This window comes from Tympanuchus pallidicinctus, unplaced genomic scaffold (genome assembly GCF_026119805.1).
Source record: "Tympanuchus pallidicinctus isolate F22 unplaced genomic scaffold, pur_lepc_1.0 scaffold29, whole genome shotgun sequence".
NCBI lineage: Eukaryota > Metazoa > Chordata > Aves > Galliformes > Phasianidae > Tympanuchus > Tympanuchus pallidicinctus.
In genome coordinates this window covers 2,354,971-2,377,812 of record NW_026294746.1, presented here as the reverse complement: position 1 = coordinate 2,377,812, position 22,842 = coordinate 2,354,971, and the positions used below count along the sequence as shown (strand labels likewise).

The 22,842-nt window shown below is 47.8% G+C and overlaps 1 protein-coding gene across 5 annotated transcripts in view; it reads right to left on the bottom strand.

Annotated features, from left to right (window-relative positions):
* Positions 1-22,842, bottom strand: part of ACAP3 (ArfGAP with coiled-coil, ankyrin repeat and PH domains 3) — a 71,081-nt gene that overhangs the window by 33,957 nt on the left and 14,282 nt on the right. For all 5 annotated transcript variants that reach the window (XM_052692009.1, XM_052692004.1, XM_052692007.1 and 2 more), the window contains exons 2-3: positions 2,677-2,734; positions 50-169 (exon numbers count right to left, since the gene is read on the bottom strand). In XM_052692009.1, coding sequence (XP_052547969.1) covers positions 50-148 — 99 coding nt within the window. In that variant the 5' untranslated portion in view covers positions 149-169; positions 2,677-2,734. The remainder of the gene's footprint in view (positions 1-49; positions 170-2,676; positions 2,735-22,842) is intronic.

The window sequence follows — 22,842 nt, the reverse complement described above, 5'->3', positions numbered from 1 at the left end:
AGGAAGCCTGCCACTCCCCAGCTCTCATCCACTTCGCAGGATGACTTACCGAAATCATTTCATCTTTCTTGCACTGTTGTGACAAATCCCTGACTCCGCTGACAAAGTGCTTGTTTGTGGTGATGTAGGCTTTGCCTGCTTCAATCATCCCGCTGCATAGCTTCACCAGCTGCACAAGGAAAGAGAAGATAGGCAGCTGATCACATTGAGCTGAAATGCAACTGGGCTGGTTTTAATGTGCATCATCATCACAGCACAAGACCTTCAGGACAGGATGCTAAATGAACAACCATAGCTGCAGTGGGCAGATTCAGGGATGCACACCTCATTTCTCAGAGCATGTCACGCTGTCAGCACTTATCCCTTAGGATGAATAACTGCAGGCTCACCCCTGGGGACAGGTGAACCAGGGCAGCCCATCTTCTCATGTGAGTTTCCACTGTTCATCAGATCTGAGGCATCAGGTCTGCACGTTCCTCACGTGCATGTTAAAACATGCCATCCCCATCAGCAGCTCTGTTGGAACTTCAGGGGAGCTCCCTGGATCCTGCAGCTTCCTAACTTGGGAACAGGTTTGCTGCAGCATGGACATACATCTCCAGAGAGCCCTTATTGACTTCTGATAACTTAACAGCTGCTGGGAACATTGCCAGACTTCCCATCCGCAGCAAACTGCCTTCATGTGCCTGGAATTGGCTGTAAAGACAGCAACATCCTGGCCCTAAGTACGTCTCCTTTCACCCAAGGCCCCTTGTAAAAAGCTCGAGTGAAACAACACAAATCCATAAACCAAAGACCGGAGAGATCTGCAACATTAATGGATGATCACAGAGTTTTTTGTTGGCTTTTTTAATTTCAATAATCACTGGTTTATGCTTTTTAACAAAGCACAACACTTCAGCTGCTGACAATGAACAAGGCTTGAAACTGAAGTTTTCCATTCTCAAAATCCAGGAGCTTTTTAGGGATATTGATCTTACTAATGATAAATGGTTTTACAAATCTACCCACCTGCCAGCCTCACCTACAGGTGATGGGGAGCTCTCAAGTCTGGCTTGCTGTCAGAGCCCCCCCAAAGCAGTGTGCACTGATCTGTGCTCTGTTTGTGCAGCCGTTGGCTCTGGGGTCAGTGCTGAGCCATGTTCTGTGCACATGTATTACAGAACAGCCTCGCTTGCCTCTGTCTGCAGTATTGTAAGAATATGGCAACATATAAATACACATGCAGTCACACACAATGCATCTGTGTATACACTGTACGCACAGTCCTCACTCTTTCACACTCACCTCCTCCCCTGTCCACACAATCTAGCAGAGCAGCACTGGGAGCCAGCAGAGAAGGAGAGCAAATAGATGCAACTCCTGTCACATCTGGAGCCCAGATGGACACAAGGGTTTGGACAGATCCTCTGGAAAGGAAACTCAGCTTATTCTGCAACGTGGCGGTTTCTAGCAAACATTCCTGTGTGCAAACATTTGTGGCCAAGGCTGTCTCACTAGTAGCTGAAGGCCACTCAGCACAAGCACACTTTGAAATCGCATTTCCTACTTCTTGAAAAACATCAGAGAGCTCAGACACCATCGGTAGGAAGCGTGTCTGTGACAGCTGGAGGAAAACCTGGGGTCACACTGCACAACCAGGATATCACCGTAATTGCTGCCAGTAGAAGAACAAGATTGCTTACATCTGTTGCTTTACTGCAGTCCTCACCCAAAGGAGCTCAAATCACTTTGCAACAAAGCACTGAACAGCTCTTGCACTTGCAGCCTCCCCTGCTTGCCCTGCTGGTTCCTTGACACACCAAGCTGCCTAACTTTAGGAGCACTGAAGCAGCAGTGCTTCAATCAGAGCAAGCTGTGCCCCAAGCTTCATCTTCAGCACCCCAAGGCTTGTCCATAGAGGAAGACAGACAATCTCAATCCCTCTGCAGCTTTCACCAGTGAGACTAGTTAGCTTCTGCAGGTGTCCATTTCTAGCAGCTTCAACACTAAACAGGTTTTGTAGGACACAGGTTTGCCTAGAGCTGACTTCAGCAAAGCCATTTTTTCATCAGACATTGGGTTTTTCTTCCTTGCTTGCTTTGCCAGCAGCTCTTCTGGCTCCTCCTCTTCTCTGTTCTCATTGAGAAACAACTTGGCCGATGCCTCAGACTTCAGGAGGAGTGGGGGTGGAGGAGGCGCCTTCGAGCATAAAGCTTCTGACTCAGACCCAAGCCACCTCAGCACTCCCACACTGCTGTCCCTTCATCCTTCACAAAGCTTCAGAGGCAATGGACAGACACCCCTTGCCCACCTCCCCACAGCATCCAGCAGGGCAGTGAGAGAGCTCCTCATGTCACAGGTGGTAGAGAGGAGAAAAGGACAGCACTGCAATACCTCACCACAGCAGGAAGGCAGTCCTCTGAGATCCAGGAGCAGACAAGAAGACCACCGTGCAGCGTTATGAGCCCCAAGTCCTCTTGTCGCAACAATTTTGGACATTGCAAAGGAGCCCTGACAGGTGCCTGTCAGTAGAGGGAGACATGGCCCTATAGACAAGCCCAGTGCATTATTATACATCAGCTGACTGACAGCCTGTGATGGGCCCTGGTTTTACAGGAGGCTGGTAGGCCATATTCCTCAGCAGGAAGCCATCAGTCCCTCTTCCAACCAACATGCTAAGCTGCTCCATCTTACCTTGTCAAGCTTTGCCTCTATCTCCACCACATCTGTTTCCACTTCATCGATGGTTGCCCTGAAATGAGAACATTGAAGCCATAATTAATTGGCCGCTTATGATGATTGAAAAGTCACAGAAAAGATCAGAGAAATTACAGTATGTGTGCTGCTGGGGGACGGGAAGGAAGGATTCATACTTCTCCCCACGTAAGCCCAAGTCTTACCTTTAGGAATCCCACCTGATCAGGAATGAATTCCACGGGGCAGGCAAAAGGGATGGAGATTATGCTATCCTCCATCAGTGTCGTGGAGGCATTCAGCTGTACTGTGACAGTCACACAGAGCAAACTCTGGCCTTGCTCTGACCCTGCAGGCTTTGCTAATGGGTGGCACCTCAGCCATCCACTCACAAACTGTGTGCTTCCCCACCACCAAAACTGATTTCCTAAGCTGTAATTGTGCCTGAAGAGCAGCCATACAGTGAGCAACGTCCTCCGAGCCTCAGGAATGACACTCAAGCAGAAACACATCTCGGTCCTTCTGTCACTGAAAACCTTAATTCTCCCCCACACGTGGCCCTTTGGTTGCATACAGACAAATCTGCTCTGCAGTTAATGGATCTGCTTTCTCTCCACGTCAGCAGACAGATGTGACAGTAAGAGGCCAGTGGGATCCAGCTGCAAAGGTCACCAGGCCTCCCTCACAAAGTGAAATAGCAACATGACATCAGCCATTTGCAAGAGGCATTCCCAGGCCGAACCATGAATGACTTTTTTCAAGGCCAGCATCCAGCAGCACACATTGCAAACTTGAGAGCCTCCTCCTGCAGAGCTGCTCGCTGCTATCCTCTGCTTGCACAGCTCATCCTTTAACCACACACCTGGAAATGTGGTAAGCCTCACACCATCCCTATGCACTGAGGATATACAAGCTAAATTCCACTGCAAACAGCTCCTTACATCTGCGGGCTCGTAATTTAAAATGTTGGTTCCTGGAATATTACGCTTGGGCTTTAAAAATAATCCAGTGCTGAACATTTGCCAGGTGAAAGAACAGTAGGGGAGAGATGTGACTGAGAGCCACGGGAATCAATATTCCTATCACAGCAGAAGGGAAAGATGCTCACAGACCAAAGGGAAGGGCAGAAGTTCTGAAGGAACCGTTTGAGCACATAGGAATTCTATGCCTCCAAGCTCTGACCTGACTCAAGGGTTCCTGCAGCGTGAAGATGTACTGCTCAGGCCCTGTAGCCACAGACCTTCTGAAGACCCACTGGGCTTCTGCTTTCCTGCCTGCTCCCACAAACCATCCCTGCTCCTCCCTGAGCAGCTCTCCAGAACCCAGGCAGCAATCTGAGCTCCCCCTCCATCAGTAGGACTGCAGACCAAGCCCTGGTGATTCATTATGCAAGTGCAGCCTCCCTTGTGCCCTCTTTGAAAACACAGCCAAAAAAGAAGCTTCTTCCTCTCTAATAATGCAGCAGTGCTTGAGCTTTATTGCAGCACATACGGTTGCCTTTAGGAATGGCAGCCTGGTTGTGCCAGGGGCAAAGCTTTTGAAAGAAATGGAATAATTAAAGAGCTGCTTTCAGGCCGTTTTTTTTCCCCCCCCTCTTTCAGCTATTTTTGTTCTCTGGGTTTGGAAGTCGTGTGCCTTCATGCATCGCCCTCTTACTGCCAGATTCAATTTTTCCACTTGGTTTCTTCTTGCTTCTTATAGCTGGACATAATAACCAGCTAAAAAAAAGAGAGAGAGAGAGAGACAGTATTTCTGGGGCTGCTTTTCTTTCCAGGAAAGCAACAGCAGCCGTTGCTTAATCTGCCGACATCAGCTAGAAGCTAATATAGCAAGGCAGTCTAGCAGTGTGTTTCCTGCCAGAAGGTGGAGAGAGCATCTATAATTTACTCCCCTTTTTTATCGTGCCCTAAGAAAAGGAGTTGATATATTTGGACTCTCTGTGGAGGAGGAAGACATTTTGGGTCTGGAATCCACTAAGGTATGAATACAATTGGCCACGGCTGGGGCAGCATGAAACCTGAGCTTTACATTTGCTACGCAGACTTGATACGAAGGGTCCCAAGCATTTGATTTCAAGGATGTTGTCTCAGGAACCTTTTCAGTTTCAGGACCCTGCCAGAACTCAGATACATGACAGGAAGCCAGGGTGAGCATTCAGCCACCCTTGCCAGAGAAAGAAGACCTTGGAGAGATGCACCATGAAGCAGGAAGGTGCAGTGCAGCCATGCAATCAACCCAGATATTCTGTAAGTGCAGGACAAAAGGACCTCATCCTCTGCCAAGTGCCCAATTTCTACCTCACAGTGTCTTTTCCTTTATGCCTGGTCTTCTTGGCAAGGGACCCTTCGTGGTGCAGCTCTGCCCTTTGCTCCTTGGGAAGCCATGTAGGTGCTTGCACACAAACTCACCCCAGTCCCTCTGCAGGAGCAAGTGCACCAATGCCAGAAAACCTCATTATGCGTTGCTCCAATGCACTGCAAACAAGCTGGCAAGGAGCTAAAGCAGTGATAGCTGAAATCTTTCTGGGCAGGCCAATGCTCCAAGGAAAAAGCCCTGAGCAAAGCCACAGTTCCAGCTTCTTGAACACCTCATTTCCCATCCTTCAAGGTTACAATATCCATAAATCCACCCTTGGACTTACGGAACTCAGAATGTCCTTATCCTGCTTAAAGATATGGTGCCACAGTATTCCACTAGACACTCTTTCCTAGAGAAACAGTAGGTTTCAACTGGGCTCAATTCTCTGCCAGTATCATTTCCAAAGTCAAATTCTCCCACTTCCACCAGCGTGTCACAGATAAAAGGCTTTCCAGTTACACAAGCAAACTGACAACCTGGAATAACTCCATGGGGATGAGTAATGCCACCTCAGCATCCTCCTTCGCTGCTCCATCCCAAAGGACCACAGAAGCAAGAGAAAGCAGCACAGCAAGAGGCACTGCAGCTGCAGTGTGCACACAGGGATGCTACGTCCTAAATGCTCACAGCTGGAGGCATCTGGCTAGGAAACCAAGGGATTCTAACAGAGGGAATTGAATCCCTTCACCTATATCCCAAAAAAGCAACATCCCCATTTCTGGGCAGCTAAAAGCCATGCTGTCATCTCCTGGCTGGGTGCCCTTTGTGCTTCCTGATGCTGTGTTCTTCCTGCTAATGCTTTTCCAGGCCTTGGGCTATTTCCATCATGAGGGAAGAGAAAGCAAGCCACAGCCTCATCTGCTAGATGTTCTGCACAAAGCAGAGCCCTTCCAACCAGAGCAATGAGGCTCAGGCTTCCTTCATCTGCAGAAATTCCTCACTGTCCTGAGGGGTCTGCAGTGGGAATTTTAATTTGTGCTTTAAGAAGCCATTCAGAAGCACGATTTGCGTGGGACAAAAATTTTCTCAGAAGCATTCTTACATCCCATGTGGAAAGGAGTAATAAACCTATACTGCTAGCAGATAATAGGGTCTGCAGCAAGAACACATCTGCCCATGCCCTGCATCAGCCTGGTTCTGCCCTCTCTCAGCAGACAGCCCAAGCCAAGCACAGCATCCAAACACTGCTAAGATGTAATTAGAGTAGAGTCAAGGGTAAAGGTGGAGGGGAAATGGCATCCCAAACAAAGCTGCCACAGGCAAACCACCTTTTGAGATAGATCACCATTAGTCACCATTTGCTCCTGACTGCTGAGCAATAGGTTTACAAACGGGACAAACAGTGACCGGAGCATCCGTGGTTACCAGCTGCCACAAAAGACATCTCTTGACTTCCCCATTCCTAAACTGATCAACATTTGGCTCACAGTGATACCGTGAGCAGCCCGTGATTAATTCATGTTTGGAAACCTCGGGGGGTTTCCCAGGTGATAAGTTGACTACAGCAATGAACAGCCGTGTATTAGATGAATAAACTTTGTGATTAAACAATAGCACGTTAATAATGAGCTTAGGCATGAAGTGATCAACACATGTTTCTCCAAGCAGCCTGGTTGCATTTTTCACATTTCTTTTCTCTATGGGGGGGATGATGGGTTTGGTTTTCTCGGCCTTCTTTGTTACCTTTGACACAAACACACGCGTGCTTTAAGGAAGACAAGTGCAGTAGGAATCCAATACCAAACAGAGTGTTAAAAAGCAATAAAATGACTTAAACATTCTTGGTTACCTCTGGCAATGATGTGAAGAACAGCTCCAAAAGGACATAAAGCCATAAAGGACATAATTCCAAATTATTAGCTGCTATAACAGCAACACTTCCACTTGCGACTCTCAGAGCTTCTCACAAAGCTGACATCATTACATCCCTTTCTTTCCCTTGGGAGGTGCCTTTGTTTTTCCTCACTTTTCCAGCAGGGAAACCGAGGCACAAAGGGGAAAAAAAAGTGGTGCCTGCTGCACTGAATCTGATTGCTGTGCTGAATGGCCAAGAATGGCTCAGTAATTCCTAGGAACCCACCTTGCACCAGGAATAGCTGCATGCGTGTGTGTGCGATGCAGAGGGGACTCAATAGTGAGAAAATAGCTCATACAGCTCCAAATTAGGCTGTTGAAGGCCCTGCACTACGTGCCACTGCAGTGATGTTCAACGTGAGCTTTCCAAGGGTCAGGACTGGAAATGGGAACTCCCAGTACTATTGCTGATGGCCACAGCATTGATGAGAGGAAGCTTACCCTGAGTCTGTGTCCCATTATCATGGGATAAATGCATCTTTGCCTCCTCTGCAGCAGTGTTTGGAGGATTCACTACACAGCAGTGCCAAAACGTTCAGAGCCAGGAGCTGGAGGTGTGCAAAGCACAGTTGTTATTATTTATTAAATCTGACCCGGGCTCTGTTTGAGATGGAGTGAAATTGGTACTTGCCTTGATGAGACGAGCCCTGCCTGAACACAGGCTGGCACAGACACAAACTGCTTCTCATTCGACTCCTTCCAGAACCATCAGCAGCCTGACAAGGTCAGCAGCAGCTGCCAAACCTCCTTCCAGAGGAGCACAGAGTTCTCTAGAATTTCAAACAAGCAGCGGGTGTGCCTCCAAGGAAAGGGGCCTGCAGGGGGAGGTGGGATCTCACATCCCCCTCCACGTCTTTGTCTTCTGCAAGATGCTTTATTTTTAGAGGTTAAAACTGAGATTAGGTAAAAGCCCAAGCACTTATTATTAGTGGCACTCTTTGGACTGATATATATATATATACATATATATATATATATATTTTTTTTGCAAGAGGAGAAAGTGCTGCATTCATTCCATGGTGAAATTCCACTGTGGGCAACCCTACAGCAAGTATATTAGTCTCACCTCCTTTTGTTGGCTGTAAGATGCAAAAAAAGAAGAAAAAGAAGGAACCTGACACAGACAGGCAGCAGAACTAGCCAAGCTCTAAAGCCAAGCTATTATTAGGCTCTTTGAATACCCATCCAAAACCTTCTGTGCCCTCTGGTTTTTACTGTTCTTCCGCCTTTCTTCAAAAAATTAAGCATACTTTGCATCTCTCCGTCAGTGTGAGCAGGCAGCACCATGGCAACAGCTCCATGGTGACAATATCCCTGACAACCAGGTCCTGCAACTGCCACTGCTTCCAGTTCTGAATGCCACGATTCGCCTGGCTTTGTGGAAACAGCCTGGAACCAGTTGTGAGATGGTTGCGAGCCAATGGTTCCTGAGGATAATGAGCAGGGCACACAGGATACGGGGAGATGTGAGCACTGAAACTGGGCAGTGTCATTACATATCAACTCAGCAACCCACCTCAGCTGGAGCGTGGGCTGGGAAGGGGTGAGTCTGGGTGAGATGCTTCCTCTGGGTGAGATGGTCCCATCTCAAAGTGGACACCTGCTAGAACATGCATCCTAGACCTGGGGAGAGCAACGGTGGGGAGAAGAGTGGAGGGAAGTGAAGCCCAGCAGGAGGCAGGTGGAACAAGCAGGAAATCTTCCCTGCCCCCTAAATTCTGTTGCTGTCAGCTAAGCGTGGTCACAGTTACATGAGCACTACCAGACAAAGGACTCTGCCCTCCCTCAATTACACACACAGCAGTGGGATGCCTGGAGCCATACAGCACTAATTTGGGATTAAGCTGCACCTGAGGCTGTAGAGGTTTGGTGGTTGATGGCCTGGCTAGAGAGCACTGCTGCCATCTGCTTCTCCTTTGCTCTTTCTCTATTAGCTCTCCAAACAAACCCTCCACCCCAAGTACCACATGCTGGCCAGGCACAGCCCCACTGTGCTGTGCATTGAAAAATTAGCAGCCACCACGGCTTTCAAGCTCTGCTGCATAACAATTTCTAATCAAACCAGCCTTTCTCGTTGCATTTCCATCAATCTTGTGCATGCCAGTACTCAGCCTTTGCTCTTCTGTACCTCCATTCAAAACACCTGGTTCTCCACATGGCTGCAGCACATGGACAGCATCATCTCTCACTGCTCCCTTTTTCCTCCAGGAGAAGAACCAGCTCAGAACCAACTCAGCTGATATTGAGCCCATTGGCCCCTATAGTCTATTATTATCATACAATCATAGAAAAGACCTCTATGATCAAGTCCAAGCCCAACCCACCCCCACCATGTCCCTCAGTGCCACACAGTTCTTGAATACCTCCAGGGATGGTGACCCCACCACCTCCCTGGGCAGCCTGCGCCAGGGCATCACCACTTCTTTCAGAAAAGAAATCCTTCATAATATCCAACTGGAACCATTGGCACAGCTGTGTTCAGCAGCAGGATGAAGGCACTGCATATCCCATCTTCTTTACTCCCAGGAGTGTTTCTGGTTTTATTGATACTGGTTTGGACCAGGAGAAAGCAACCTTAGGGAGACGCCCTTCTATTAGCCTCAGAGCCAGCTGCTACCTGCCCTCACCCACCCTTATCAAGTTTCTGAGTGGATTCATTTGCTTCCTTGAGGGCTTCAGATAGTGTGAGCAGTGCACCTTGCACAGTGCAGCTCCTTGGTCCCCTTGTTATTTACCTCTGTGGCTCACAGTGAGCTCGCTGCCCTCTGTCTGTGTGCAGTGGGGAGGGAGTTCCTGCAGTCCCCGCTGGCTGCAGCACTCACACAAAGGACAAGTCCATGTTTATCTGGTTCTTTGGTGCGTGCATCACCATGGCCCTTTACAGCTCAGCAGAGAAGGCTTCCTGCAGCTGGAGTTACATGCCTTGGAATATCATAATTCAAGGGTGGGTCTGAAGAGGCTGGGGAGAGTGCTGTCTGACTGGGAGCAGGAGCATGGGAGCTGGTGCTCCTGGGTCGTATCCTTACCTCTAGCAATGACTCAGCCCTCCCATCAGAAATTGCTCATGCTCGCTCCCTGCCTTGGCTTCCCCATCTGTAAAATGGAGCTGCTTTCACAAAACTGCACTGCAAACTCGACTTCATGACAACTGCAACACATTCAAATATCTTCAGATCAAAGATACTGTGAACAGATTACTGGTAATACTTGCCAGAGATTTATTAGCACACTCCCAGTGATGACAAGTCAATAGCCTTCCCAAGCGTAAGTGCTCGACACAGTGCAAACACTGACCTAGATTTTGAGTAATTATGCTGGAAACAGGCACATGTGATGCTTTTGCTCTCTGGCTTTCAAGTCAGCAGCATTCAGATAAGTAGAGAGCATATAGCTACCTTTGGTTTCAGAGCTGCCCCTTTCCTTTTCCCACTCTCACGGTGTTCTCTTACATATGAACCCCCTGGGTCCTTACACAGACATACTGAGCCTTGGTCATCCTGGTATCAGTGTGACACGTGCAGACCTCCAAGACAGGGCAGGGACTAACGTAAAAGGAATGAAAAGGTCAAAAAGATGGAAGCAACTCCCTCCAGACTAACTAACTAATTAAAGGCTTTGCAGAAATTAATTCCTATTTTATCTTATCGTGGTTTTAGTTCTTAAAAACCTTTTTTCTTTGCCAAGAGCTGCCCTTCAGAGCAGGAATCGTGGCTTGAGGGAATCACAAGTGTCAGGAAGGTGAGATTCAGTGCCTGGACTCACTGCCTGTGAATATAGGAGCCTCTCAGATATGCTTATCCCTGTTCCACAGCTCCTGAGAAACTAGAGTTCACAGTTCTTGCCTGCTCTACAAAGGAGTCAAAAGACTGAGTTGATGCCAGGGAGGAACTCAGAGATGCTCTGATGGGACACCTTCAGTCCAGTACCAACAAGAAACAGTAAAACTTCAAGGGTCTTGTCTACGTTCATCCCATTCAGCACTGCGAGCTGGGAAAGAAGCGTGGCAACTGGAAGAACAGCACTGAACAGAGATGAATGGAGACAAGAGAAAGCTGCCATTAGGTGGAGGTGTCTCTAATGACTCACTTCTGCAGTCCTGGTTTGCTGCATAGCAAGCGTCCTCAACCCAGCCACATGGTGCTAGGACCTACCAAAGTAGGTGTGTGTGCACAAACCGCCCACCGACCTGCAGGCTGCTTTGCCTTGGCTGAATGCTGCAACATGAATCAACAGAAGCAATGCTATTTACCAAAAGCACCACCTGGCCAGGATCCTTGGCAGAGCATCACAACACAGAGAAAGCTGGCATTTGACGGTTCAGCTCCCACCACACGCTGCTCCACAGCAGGGCAGCAAAGGCTGAGCAGCCTCTACTCACCCACGTGGAGAGGAAAGCAGGGAGAATGAACAACATACGTGCTTACAAAGCAAGACAGTAAACAGCATCAGGCAGGAGCTCAGGAGCCCTACTGCTCTGAGCCCTGGTGGCAATCTCCATACAGCAAGAAAGCTACCAAGCTGCATTAACATCAAGGCCTAAGCTGACAAAGGCTCAGGGGAAAGGGCCCTAGGCCAGCTAAGATTTAAAGGCCATGCATATGCAGAGACCTCAAGCAGATATGTGATTTTAAAACTCACTCCCACAAAATTCAATAGGATTTCATGAATATGCCTAGTGCTCAGAATATCCTTTACCTAACCTGCTAAGTTGGAACAGTTTGCTGAACAGGAATCAGAATGAAGAAATATCTTGGTTGAACCAGTTGCACTGGTATGGCCAGTAGGATGAACGAGATTCAGAGATAGGCCAGCAAGGAACAAACTAGGGAATTAATGCTACAAGCAGCTATGCTTGAACCCCTGGATGCCTTGCTGTCCCAAACACGTGTGATGAAAGACCTGGAGTGCCTCTTGTTCAGCCAGGTATGTGCAGTATGCACAGTTTTTGTAGGCTGGCTCCATCTGCATTGCTTAGCAAAGAGCACTTGGTGCAGGGCACAGGAGGTGTGTGCATCAACAAACCAAAGCCCAACAGAAACACCAGGCACTAAGCAAGTGTCTCCATCACAACTGAGCATCCCAGGCCTGGACAAAGTGAGGAAAAGGGTTGTTTTCCAGGTCACAGTAGGTCAGGCTGCAGGTTGACAAGCTCCTCTAAATAGAAATATGTTTACTATGCTTTTATACAAACGAAAAGAGGAAAGCCAGGCAGGAAACTAAAGGCAAAGTATTTTGGAGGACTGCATCACACTGCATCTCTTTCATTCCAGGCATTGCCTAATGCAAGGACACCACACATATCCTTGTCTGTGGAAATGCACTGCTCTGTGACAATCCCATCTTTTTGAATCCCATGCAATCACACAATACCAGAAACTACAACTTCACAAATATTAAACATCACAAATTAATGCTCAGCTCCCAACCCTCAGCAACCTAATGAAATGAAGGTTGGCACAGAAGTGAATTTAGCCCATGAGACAAGTGATCAATTAGACCATTAAAATGAAGGCTGTGTAGCTCGTCACCAACCTATGCGACATCCATAACATAAGGCCACAGAAAAAAACTTTCTGATGTCTGGGATGGCAGGCAGACTCAGGGACGACCAGTCATTGGAATTCCATAGAAAAACTGTTTTGGGGGATAAAAAAAAAGAAAAAGAAAAAAAAGCACTACTGGCAGATGTGAGGTGGATGCTGCTATGCTGCATGAGCTCCTGCCTGGAACCAGAAGTGGCTGGACTGCAGATGTGTGCAAGATTTTGTTTAGTCTACCATGGTTATTGCTGCAGAGCAATCTTTCACCCCCAAATAACCACTCTCCCTCACACATGCACAGCTGCATGCACACACACGCAATCTGGCAGGAGATGCTGAGCTCTGTGTGCTTGAAACTTGGAAAATGACAGTGAGGGTAGGTTAGCCAGGGGGAGGACAAGAGAAGAGGAGAGAAGGGCTTTGGGCTTCTCGTGGGTGGAATCCCAGCTGATGGGAACCTCTGCTGTTTTCAGGCACGTGCACCCTGTCCTGGCTCAGGCCTCGCTCCCTGCTCCTCTCCTGCTCCATGCCATAAGCTGATTGTGCACCTGGCCTTGCTCTGAAGCCTCCTTGTCCTTCAGCAGCCTCTGAAGTGCCAACTGAGAGAGAAAGACGGATTGTGGCAGGAAAGCCTCTCAGACAAACGCCAACTTTGGCAACTGCCAATGGCAGGTGTCCCTTCAGTGCAGTGGCAGTGACGGATATCCCCCCGAATGCCCACGCACACTCCAGCCCTTGTTCCAGCAGCACAGAGCAGAGGAGCACACAGGGCCCATTCTGCAGGCACGGCACCATTCTGCACTGCCTGACAGTGCATCCCCAACCCACCCGAGGCTGCGGAGACAAGGCCTCCTCTTATGGCCTCTGCCACAGCAGCCCTGCTGTGTGCCCCGCACCGGAGCTGCTCCCCAGGGCTGGCTGTCCCCAGCTCTCCCTGCTTGGCTAGATGTCCCCATCCCATGCCCGCTCATGATCAGCTTTCTGGGAGCCCTCAAGGTGCTGAAGGCATTCCGGTGGTGCCTCAGAAGGGCTGAACCGCTTGTGGCCCCGCTGCCCCAACCTTCCCCTGGGTGGAGAAGTGCTGTGCTGCTGGAGAACTGATGAAAGCCGCTAGCAGAAACATTATCATCAAAATTGATGGCAAAATAAAGTGGGAATTCACAGATTTGCAGCCTGCCAGCAGCAGGGCTGGTTGGGACCATCTGGCCTGACTTGCATCACCGAGCCAGTAGCTCTCAGGCAGTCATGCCAAGAGCAGTTTGAGCTCACTGACATCTCACATGAACGGCCGCCACGTGGGGTGGGAGCGGGGCAGAGCTGAGCATCCTCAGCCTCAAAGCACACAGTGCTGATCCCGTCCATGGATTCCACCTCGGCAACACCTGCTGCTGCTAAATTGTTTCTGTACCTCCAGAGGGAAGGAGCTGCTTTGAGCCTGAAGATGTTGTTCTTCAGAACACCACCAACCTGGGAAAAAACACCCATGAGTTTCTGGCAGCCCCCGAATCTCCATCTTGGCTCCAGAAGGAGCAGCATCCCGTTGTCTAAGGCAGAGGGAGATCTACCACTTTCACTGGATAATCCCTTAATTAGTGCAGCCTCCAAAATAATCCTACTACAGCGCAGGTTAAAACAAGCTGTGCCACGGATCCCAGGGCAATGGGCAGTATGTCATTCTTAGGTGCCTTTGTCTTAGTTGATTAGCTTCCTTTTACATCTGCTAAAGCAGGTTGTGCCCCAGCCCCCCATCTTTACACAGCACTAATGGGCCTTTGCTCAATACATTATAGCACGCTGGATTTAAAGGCCAGTAAAGCCTTTGGACTAATTTGTAAGTCCACACATGCCATTAAAAGCTACATGAAAGCCTCTCTTCCTGAACAGCTCCCAGCCTCGACAAGAAGCTACCAAGGAGCAGAAGCACACTTATCTCCGTGGCACTGTGATCTCACCAGTGCCATGCTTTGCTGGAAAACATGCCCAGGCAGCATCATCACAACCCCCAGCATCCTCCATCCTGGTGCTCAGAATGATTGGATTAGCTCAGTCTCCCCATAACTGCATGAACACAGTGCATGGCTGGCAGGCTCGAGGTGCTTGCTGGATGTCTTCCAAGCTGGCACCTAAGAGCAGCTTTCAGCCAGCAGGCTTTGCAAGGCAAATCATTTCTACGCTAGCAGCTCAGCCCTCCTTCTCCAGGTCAAAGTGCAGCAGAGATTAAGAAATTTGCTTGGCTTCTCCTGGTAGAACAGGAAGAGATGTTGTTACTGATGCATGAAGACAGATAAGAAAACAACTGTGCTTCTTATCCAGTGTTCTGGAGGCTTGGGAATACACACACAGTCCCAAGGCAATAGTAACTGAACCCTCACCATCTCCAGAGAAGTCGATCACAGGGATGAGCTGGAGGTATTCCATGCAATTAAAGCCCTGCAGATCACAAGCTCTTCCACGAAATGAAATCTTTTACGTGGCTCAGTGTGAACTCTTAGGTCCAAAAAGTAGAAATCTGTCCTTTGTGTTACAATAACAGTTATTTTTTCTTCCTTCCCCTTCTCGGCACATACATATTTACACACGCACTGCCCTTTTAACTGCAAATACTGAACAGTTCTCAGAGGACAATGTCTGGAAAGGTTTCCTCCCAGTGCCAGAAGAAACAAATGTCTTAAACAAGAGATATTGCCTGGGGGTGTGGGGTTGCTTTTGGACTGGGTTCTGAATATCTTTTCTCTCCCCTCCTCCCACTCTCTTTTTCTTCCCTGATTCACAAGGAAATCACAAAGCAAACTCAGGACTGAATGAGACTTGTTTTTGTGAATGTTCTGCCTCTCTTTTCGGACATTCACTTCCACCCCCACCAGCCTAAATGCTCACATTTGTACAAGCCCAAAACATACATTCAGCACATTTCCACAACCAACATCTGGCCTGGTGTTTAATTACCACTGCAGAAACCCCTGGGAGTTACACCGATATACCAGCGCAAATTTTAAAATGTTCTCCTTTGGTCCTATGCTGTTTAATTTGGTTTAAGTTCTCACATTCTTCAAACACGCTGACCTTTGTGTCAGACAGACCTGCATGACCAAAAGCCGAAGGTCATTTGGTGCAGCCAGGTGCATCCCTTCCACCCTTACAGATACATGTCTGAAAGGACAACCGGTGAGATACGATACTCTGCACCACGTTGGCAGAAGGTTTTACTCTCCTTCAGTGCAAAATCCTCCACATCTAGCTAGCTTTGACATCCCTATCTGACAAAGGACCATAGGAAGAACTCTGTTAGCCCTTATTTACACGATCTGGATCATTCGGAGATGTTCCAAGCTGCCAAAAGGCTGCAGAACCTTCAGAAAAGCACTGGACATCACTGATGTGCTAACAGCTGCTTCCTTTCCCTGGGACAGAGGTTCTCCTGCTCAGAGCTGCATAGGAGAGATCACACATCGAAGAACAGCACGGTCAGATTGCTTTATGCCATCAACAGGGCCAAGAGTTAACACAGCACACCGTAAGCTGCAGTGGCACAGCCTTGGATCAATTTTTCAGCCCTTTTTGTTTCTGAAATGAAAAACTGGAGGAAAAAAACGGCAGAACCTCCTGCAGAGCTGCACTCCCAGCTCCTCACACGGCCCCAAAGAAAGTCCAGCTCTGCCCTGTGTGCTGGCAGGGCTCTGCAGACTAACTTGTCGCACAAATGGGGCTAATGACTGATTCCTGTAATAAGAGCTGGCAAGTACAAGAAAGATTTCACACCCTTCCTCCCATGAATGGGGAAGAAGCATTCAATTAGGAGCACTGCCTATTCCTTAATCATTTCCTTTGTGTTTGCGGTTATTAATATCTTTACATGACTCGTCAAGCCAAGGGCTACGTTTTTTCTGCACTCATTTTGGCTACTAGTTAATGCTTACAAAATACACACAGATGACACACCCACTGAACAGTGAGGCAAGAAAAGGATGCTGATGTTGGCATTGCTGTAGCAACTGCATTCCTCATGCAGACTGAGACCCCCATGAACCTGAATTATACAGTCTTATAGAAAGAGACCATCAGACATCCAGTGAGTTTAAGCAAATAGGAAAATAGCAAGGGAAGGAAAGTGAGGCATGGGAGCAGTAATGTGACCCAATGAAGTTCAACACAAAAGCCAAAAACAGAATTGATCCTCCTAATCTCTCACAGTCTGCACTGCCTGCTGGAGAAATATACCTCAAACCTCTGTTAAAAAATGAAAGATAATCAACAAAAGCAAGTTGGAAGTCGTATGCATTGCCACCAGACTGGAATTTGGGAAGAAAGCCAGATGTTCTCAAGCCTGGTATGTAACGGACCCAACAATAAGCACGTACACACAGCGTGGTGAAGTGGTTCAGGCAATGCTGGGAAGAAACCCATTCCCTGTCCGCATTGTGCTGAGTACATCTGGATTTTGGTCTTTAAGAAAGAATATAAGACAGCATGAGAAAAGATGGGAAGAACTGTCAGTCCCACCTGTAGCACTAACCAGCCATCACAGGCATCCAGTAGTGATGGTTAGCCAACCATCTGCCAGGTCAAGGATGCTGTTCCAACAGCCACGGTGATTTGGCACCATTCAGAGCTGTACTTTGCTTGGAGAATGGCAGCGAGGGAAGAGTTTGTGGCCTGTGATAGCAGGAAGGCTGTGTTCAAAGTCCCTGACCCACAGACAGCTTGTGGAGCAGCCTAACAAGATCACCATTTGGAAGTGTTCCACACACCAGCCCAAAAGGCAGGGAGAATACAACAGGTCTGACAGATGGGGAGGCACAATGGGGGGAATGTAGGGTTCTGTGGCCAGAAACAGGCCAAGGAGATGGAGTTCACATGGGGAGGAGTGCCTGGCTTTCATTTGAGGCTGAGTCAAGGCCAAGCCACAGCCCTGGATTCTCAATCACTGAGATCACACAAGCCTGACTTGGAAAACAACAGTGAGAAACCTCCTGAAACCTGGTGACTGTGACACACCAACCAACCAACCAACTCCATTCAGCCTTCATCCCAGCTCTGAACCTATAACCGGGCAGTTTGCATCCCAGCCCACCACATCCCAACTCAGCCCATCTCCCAGCTCACACTCCAAGAGGGCTTCGTCTCCACCCCAGACACTGGGATGATCCAAAAGCACTACAAAAACACCACATGCTCCTAGAGGATAGGCAGTAATAACACTCAGTATCCTTGTTTCTGTGTTCTTTATCTTTGCATTTCTAAGGCTCCCTTTGTGCAGGGAGCAGTTTATTCTCAGATCTGCAGAAGGGAAGGTTCACATTGCTTGCTTGCCAACTCTTAACTGAGGCCTTTGCTCCATTCTGTGGAGGGTTTCTGTGCGTTCAGACTATCTAAAATAAAAATCATCTGGAGTGAGAAATAGATGGCTGCTCTTTGTGTTTGATAGCATAGACCTGGGTCTGTGCTCTTGCTCAGTAGGGACAATGGCTTTTTTCAAACACTGCAATGATTCCAGCCAGCTCTGTGCACTCCCAGTGTCCAAGCAAGACAGCCAGCCCCTACCCCATCACAGGGCAGCTCTGCTCCTCCTGAAAGCTTTGTCGTCAGTCTGCAAACCTCCACAAAACCCCAAGCTGTTGCTGCTAATCTCTGTTTCCCTTTCTGCTCAGAAGTGACAAAGCAAAACGCTGCTTCTGCCTCACATTCCTCCGAGCCCACAGGAAACCATAAATCAGAAGGAAAGCATAACATCCAGAAAGAACTTGCAAAAGGACAAACACCAGGATGGGCTGTGAGGCTGGGGAAAGGGGAACCTGTCAAAGCAGCCACAAAGTGAGCATTAACCCACAGCTCCACCTGGCTGGGAGAGGTCTTGTTCCAATGAGACTGGGGGGAAATTTGGGGTCATGGCACCTAAAGCTCTTCCCTTCTTTCAGGGAATACACACACACACACGTCTATATTCTTCATTTCTTTCCAATCCTTCCCTCGCCTCTTCTATAATCAAATAACAATAATTTAAAAAACAACATTTAGCAGGAGAGGGTTAAACCAAATGTCATCCTGTGCAGCTCTCAGTTGGCTGGGAGTTTGGACAACACAGGAAGCTGTGGTCGGTTCAGTTTAGCTCTGCATCCTCAGTGCCATCAAGCTGGTCTGCAGCCAGGTCATGGGAAGTGAATGGCATGGAAGGTGCCCCTGGCTCTGTGATAGGACCTGCTCTGCTTTCTTCCCACCAGCCCTTGGTTCTGGATCAGGCTGAAGCATCTCTTAGCAGGAGGATCTGCTTCATTTAAAGGTGACTCGTGGTTCTGGTCAAAATGGCCGAGATTTCCTCTGGCCCAGATAAATCTATTTATAGTAAGTGTGATGCTAATTCTGTGCTCCAGTCTGATCTACTTCTGCTCACTGGAGCAGCAGTGCTTTCTGCTACCTGTTCTTTTTAACTGTTTCCTCACAGCCATTCTGCTCTCAGATCCCTGCTGTACACAAGACCATTCCCTTTTGGTGCACCATAGAGCAGCCTGTATGCACAGCATGAGCCCTGCAGATCCTCTCCCTGGGGACGCTGCTGGCTCAGCCTGAGATCTAAGCTGGGTCTTGGAGAAGTGAGGGGAAAAAAAAGATGAAAACACCTTATACAAGCCACTCATTTAAGCCACAACTTGAACCGAATTGCTTTTATAACCTTATCTGAGGTTCATGCAATGTTTTGTAAATAGCAATTCATTTTCTGCCACTCATGTGAACTAAGGAGCGCAGAGGGGATTTTGCTCATCATTAAACCTCGTGTCTTTGGGATAAACAGCACCAATTGCTTAATGGAGAAAATGGAGCTGTTTTCAGTGGCTCGAGTCTTCTATTTTTGTTCCAGGATAATGGAATAAGCTGTATTTCTAATCTTGACTGAAATCTCTCTGCAGATGGCAATGAGCATGATGCAGATGTGAAAGGTCACGCCAATGCTTTTTGCTCCTGGAAGCAGGAGAGAGTTTTCTGCAGTAAAAAACAGAGGTGAGGAAGCAGAAGCTCTGCTGATGTAAGTAAAACTCAAATGATGATGAGACGCAGGGTCCTCGTGTCCCTCCTTCATTCTCATTTGGTTTTGCTTTGTTTCCAAAGGCTTCACTGAAAAAAATATTTTTCTTTTTTGAGCCCATCGTCTGCTCAAACACTTGAACTTGTCATCAGAGCTATTAGCTTGGGCTCCTTTCCTGCTGAAGGACTACAAGCAGCCAGCCAGCTCAGCTCCATGCTCCTCTGAGTCCTGACAGGCAGTGCAGGGAGGCACTGCAGGATGGGGTTTGGGTATCAGCACTTTGCACAGAGCACACTCACACAGCCAGCACGTGCCTTCAGCTCCCTGCTCTGCAGGTGAAAGCAGACGATCTCAGCAGGGTTCCAGAGTCCTACAAGAACCTCCAAGCAGATAAAGTACATCGAGACGTGAAAACCACATGGCTCAGTTCTCTTTTCACTGGTGTGCGAACTGAAATCAGTGTCTGGGTGCTGGGGGATGTGGGAGCAGCAGTTCCCATCAGAGCCAGACGGGAAGCTCAGACAGCGACAGTTCCCTGCAAGCTCTGTGCAGTCCTGCACTTGAAAACCATGCAGTCTCAACATCCCAAATTCCTGATTTTGCTTCCTGCTGAACATAAATCTTACTCTCAAATAAACACGGCAGAGAGTCAGAGCTGAGCCCTCATTTAACTTGTACAATCTTCCATGTAGTTTTCTGGTAACATCACATTTAAACAATACTAAGCTGTGATCCTTCATGCATTGCTATGCTCAGTGCAACTATAGCAGAGAATGGCTTCATTCTAGGGTGGAAAATGGGGTGACTTGATGCAGTGTGGCTCTCCATGAACTTGGGCAGGCTGTAAAGGACCTGAGGATAACACATTTAGTCCCACTAGCATAAACAGTTGTTCCCATTAACATGATATGCTCATGCTGAATAGGCATCGTAAACTGCCTTTCAATCTGTGTCTTCATTTGTTAAAAAAAAAGGGAGAAATTGTACCTTAATTAGTTCACAGGACGGTTATTCAGTGGTGTGGATCTGTTTAATCAGGACGTTACAGAATGGCAGCGTGTCATTACCCAACACAAAGCACTGAATCCAATCGCTGACATGCTAACGTGCAAGCAAAATGATGACTGCCTTGTTTTACTGCAGTTCTGTTGCCAACCTTCTGTTGCTGAAGCCCTCTCTGGATTTACATTTATGCAAGATGTTTCTGTGGTATTTGGTGCTCTGTTTGGTTAGGTGTGGAAACACAAACCCTAGAAGAGCTTCCAGTGTGTCTTCTCATGGGCGAAGAGGTTCAGTGCCCGAACACAGCCAAGCTCCAGTTTAGGTAATAGTGCTCATAGTGTTTTGCACATTTTGCTCTTCACAGCTACAGAAATATGCCATTCTTTGTCTGAAGCATGCTAAATGTCAGTTTATGGCTCCTCTCCCCCAGCAGAGTGGCTGGAGGTGTATGTTTAGACAGTTTTGAAGCAAGATGAATACAACTTCACGCTTTGGTTGCGTGGTGCTCTGCTGACTCCAAATTAGTACATTAATGTTTAGCAAAAACTGACAACTCTCTTCAAGAGATATGGCTTCTATGCACTATGCTATATTTACACAATTACAGACTTCTAGTATTCTCAGTTATGTTCAAATGATATAAAGGCCTGTTAAAAAGCAGTGAGGTATTTGAGTTTACTGAACAGTCTTCCATTCAGCGAATTCTCCCTCTCTGCTCTCTGGCAGCTACAGTCTGAGCTCCTCTAGAATCAAGGCACTAAGCAACACGATCTGGCTGGACCTGCTCTAAGAAGGGCACTAGATTGGGTGACCTCCAGAGGTCTCTTCCAACCTAAATTACTCTAGGATTTAATGGCTTAAAGATGAAATCTTCCCTTAGCTCCTTTAATGCATTCCTTATGTAATGTATCTCATAATATGTTTCCCCCTCAGCTTCTCTTCTGTAACCCACAGCCAAACGTTCAAGGAGACAGCACCCCCAGCATCTGGATGCTCACTGTCTGACCATAGGCCTGCAGTCGAGAATGGATGCACAAGGCAGAGGAAATGCCATGCAGGCAGCAGTTTACTTTCCACCACTCACCATTACAGCCTGGGGGGAGAAAATCCTGACAGACATCACAGCAAACTGTTTCCTATTGCTGCCCATGGTTCAGTTCATCAGAAGTCATTTCAGTGATGGGTTCTCCACGTGGAACGTTCCACAGAGCAGCCATGTGCACCATGTGCAGTGGTGCTCATGAATTAGCAAAGAAACTAACGATGACATGTTCAGGAGGAGAGAACATCTGGCTGCCATGGCAGCTCAATAACTTAATTACTGCACAATTCCATCCCAAACCTGTGTAGGTTACAAAGGAGGCTATGCATCAAAACAGGTAAGCATGTTCCTCTCACTCTCTTATAACAACAAACAAATGACTTCCAGCTCAGACCCAGCAGACTCTATTGCACAACTTGCCAACTTTCATTTCCAAGCAAGGCATCCAAACTACATTAAGCTCTCACTACAACATTCTGTTCATTTTCAAAGGAGCTGAGCACTCCTTGGCCAGTTTCCACCATGCATGACAGGTGCAAACCCCAAGGACGATTAGGACTGCAAAGCTGTGTGTAAGAGGTGGCCAAGTAGAGGAACAGTGCTTCTTCAGTGGCCACTCCAAACCCACTCTGCAGCATCCTCCCTCATTCTTAGCTGTTGAAGAGTCCTGCAGATGCATGAATGTAAGGAGAAACACCCCAGCCACAGCAGAATCTGGAGATGGAAATTGCTCTGTGGCAGCTACCAGATGGGCTTTGTTTTTAAGCTTTGTTATTCTTGCTCATCAGAGCAAGCACTATTCATGCTGATAGCTAATAATTTGTATTGTCAAACTGAATGGATCCTTTACCTTCCTTTCTGATCTGAGTACTTGTTTTGCAGAAGATGACACAGCTGCGAGACTCAATTAAATGGATTAAGGTTTTGCAGCAGCAAAATGGAAACTACAAAGCTATGACCCCATACAGGAATATTCTTTCCTCAGCTGAAAAAAGAAACGTTATGTGGGCATGCCTCTACTTAGACAGCGTGTTAGCTTTCTTTTAAAAGCAAAATGGATTTATCAATAAACTAGTATCAAACAATTCTTTCTTCCCCCTAAGTGAACCCAGCAGCATCCATTTACCAACAGGGCTGGAGGAGATTCAGAAGGCTTTGCTGAGACTTCCCCTCGTCCACAGTTCAGCTCAAACCACTCTCCTCCAGCAGGCATCTTTCAGCACTGAAAACTCCTTGTTTCTTCCCCCCCTCCTCCCCTCCCTGGGCCTTGGCTCCGAATGGAGCTTCCCAACCTCTCTGCTCCTTTTGTCTTTCATCTGAAAGGCTTTTCCTGTGCTGCTGCCTGCCAAACG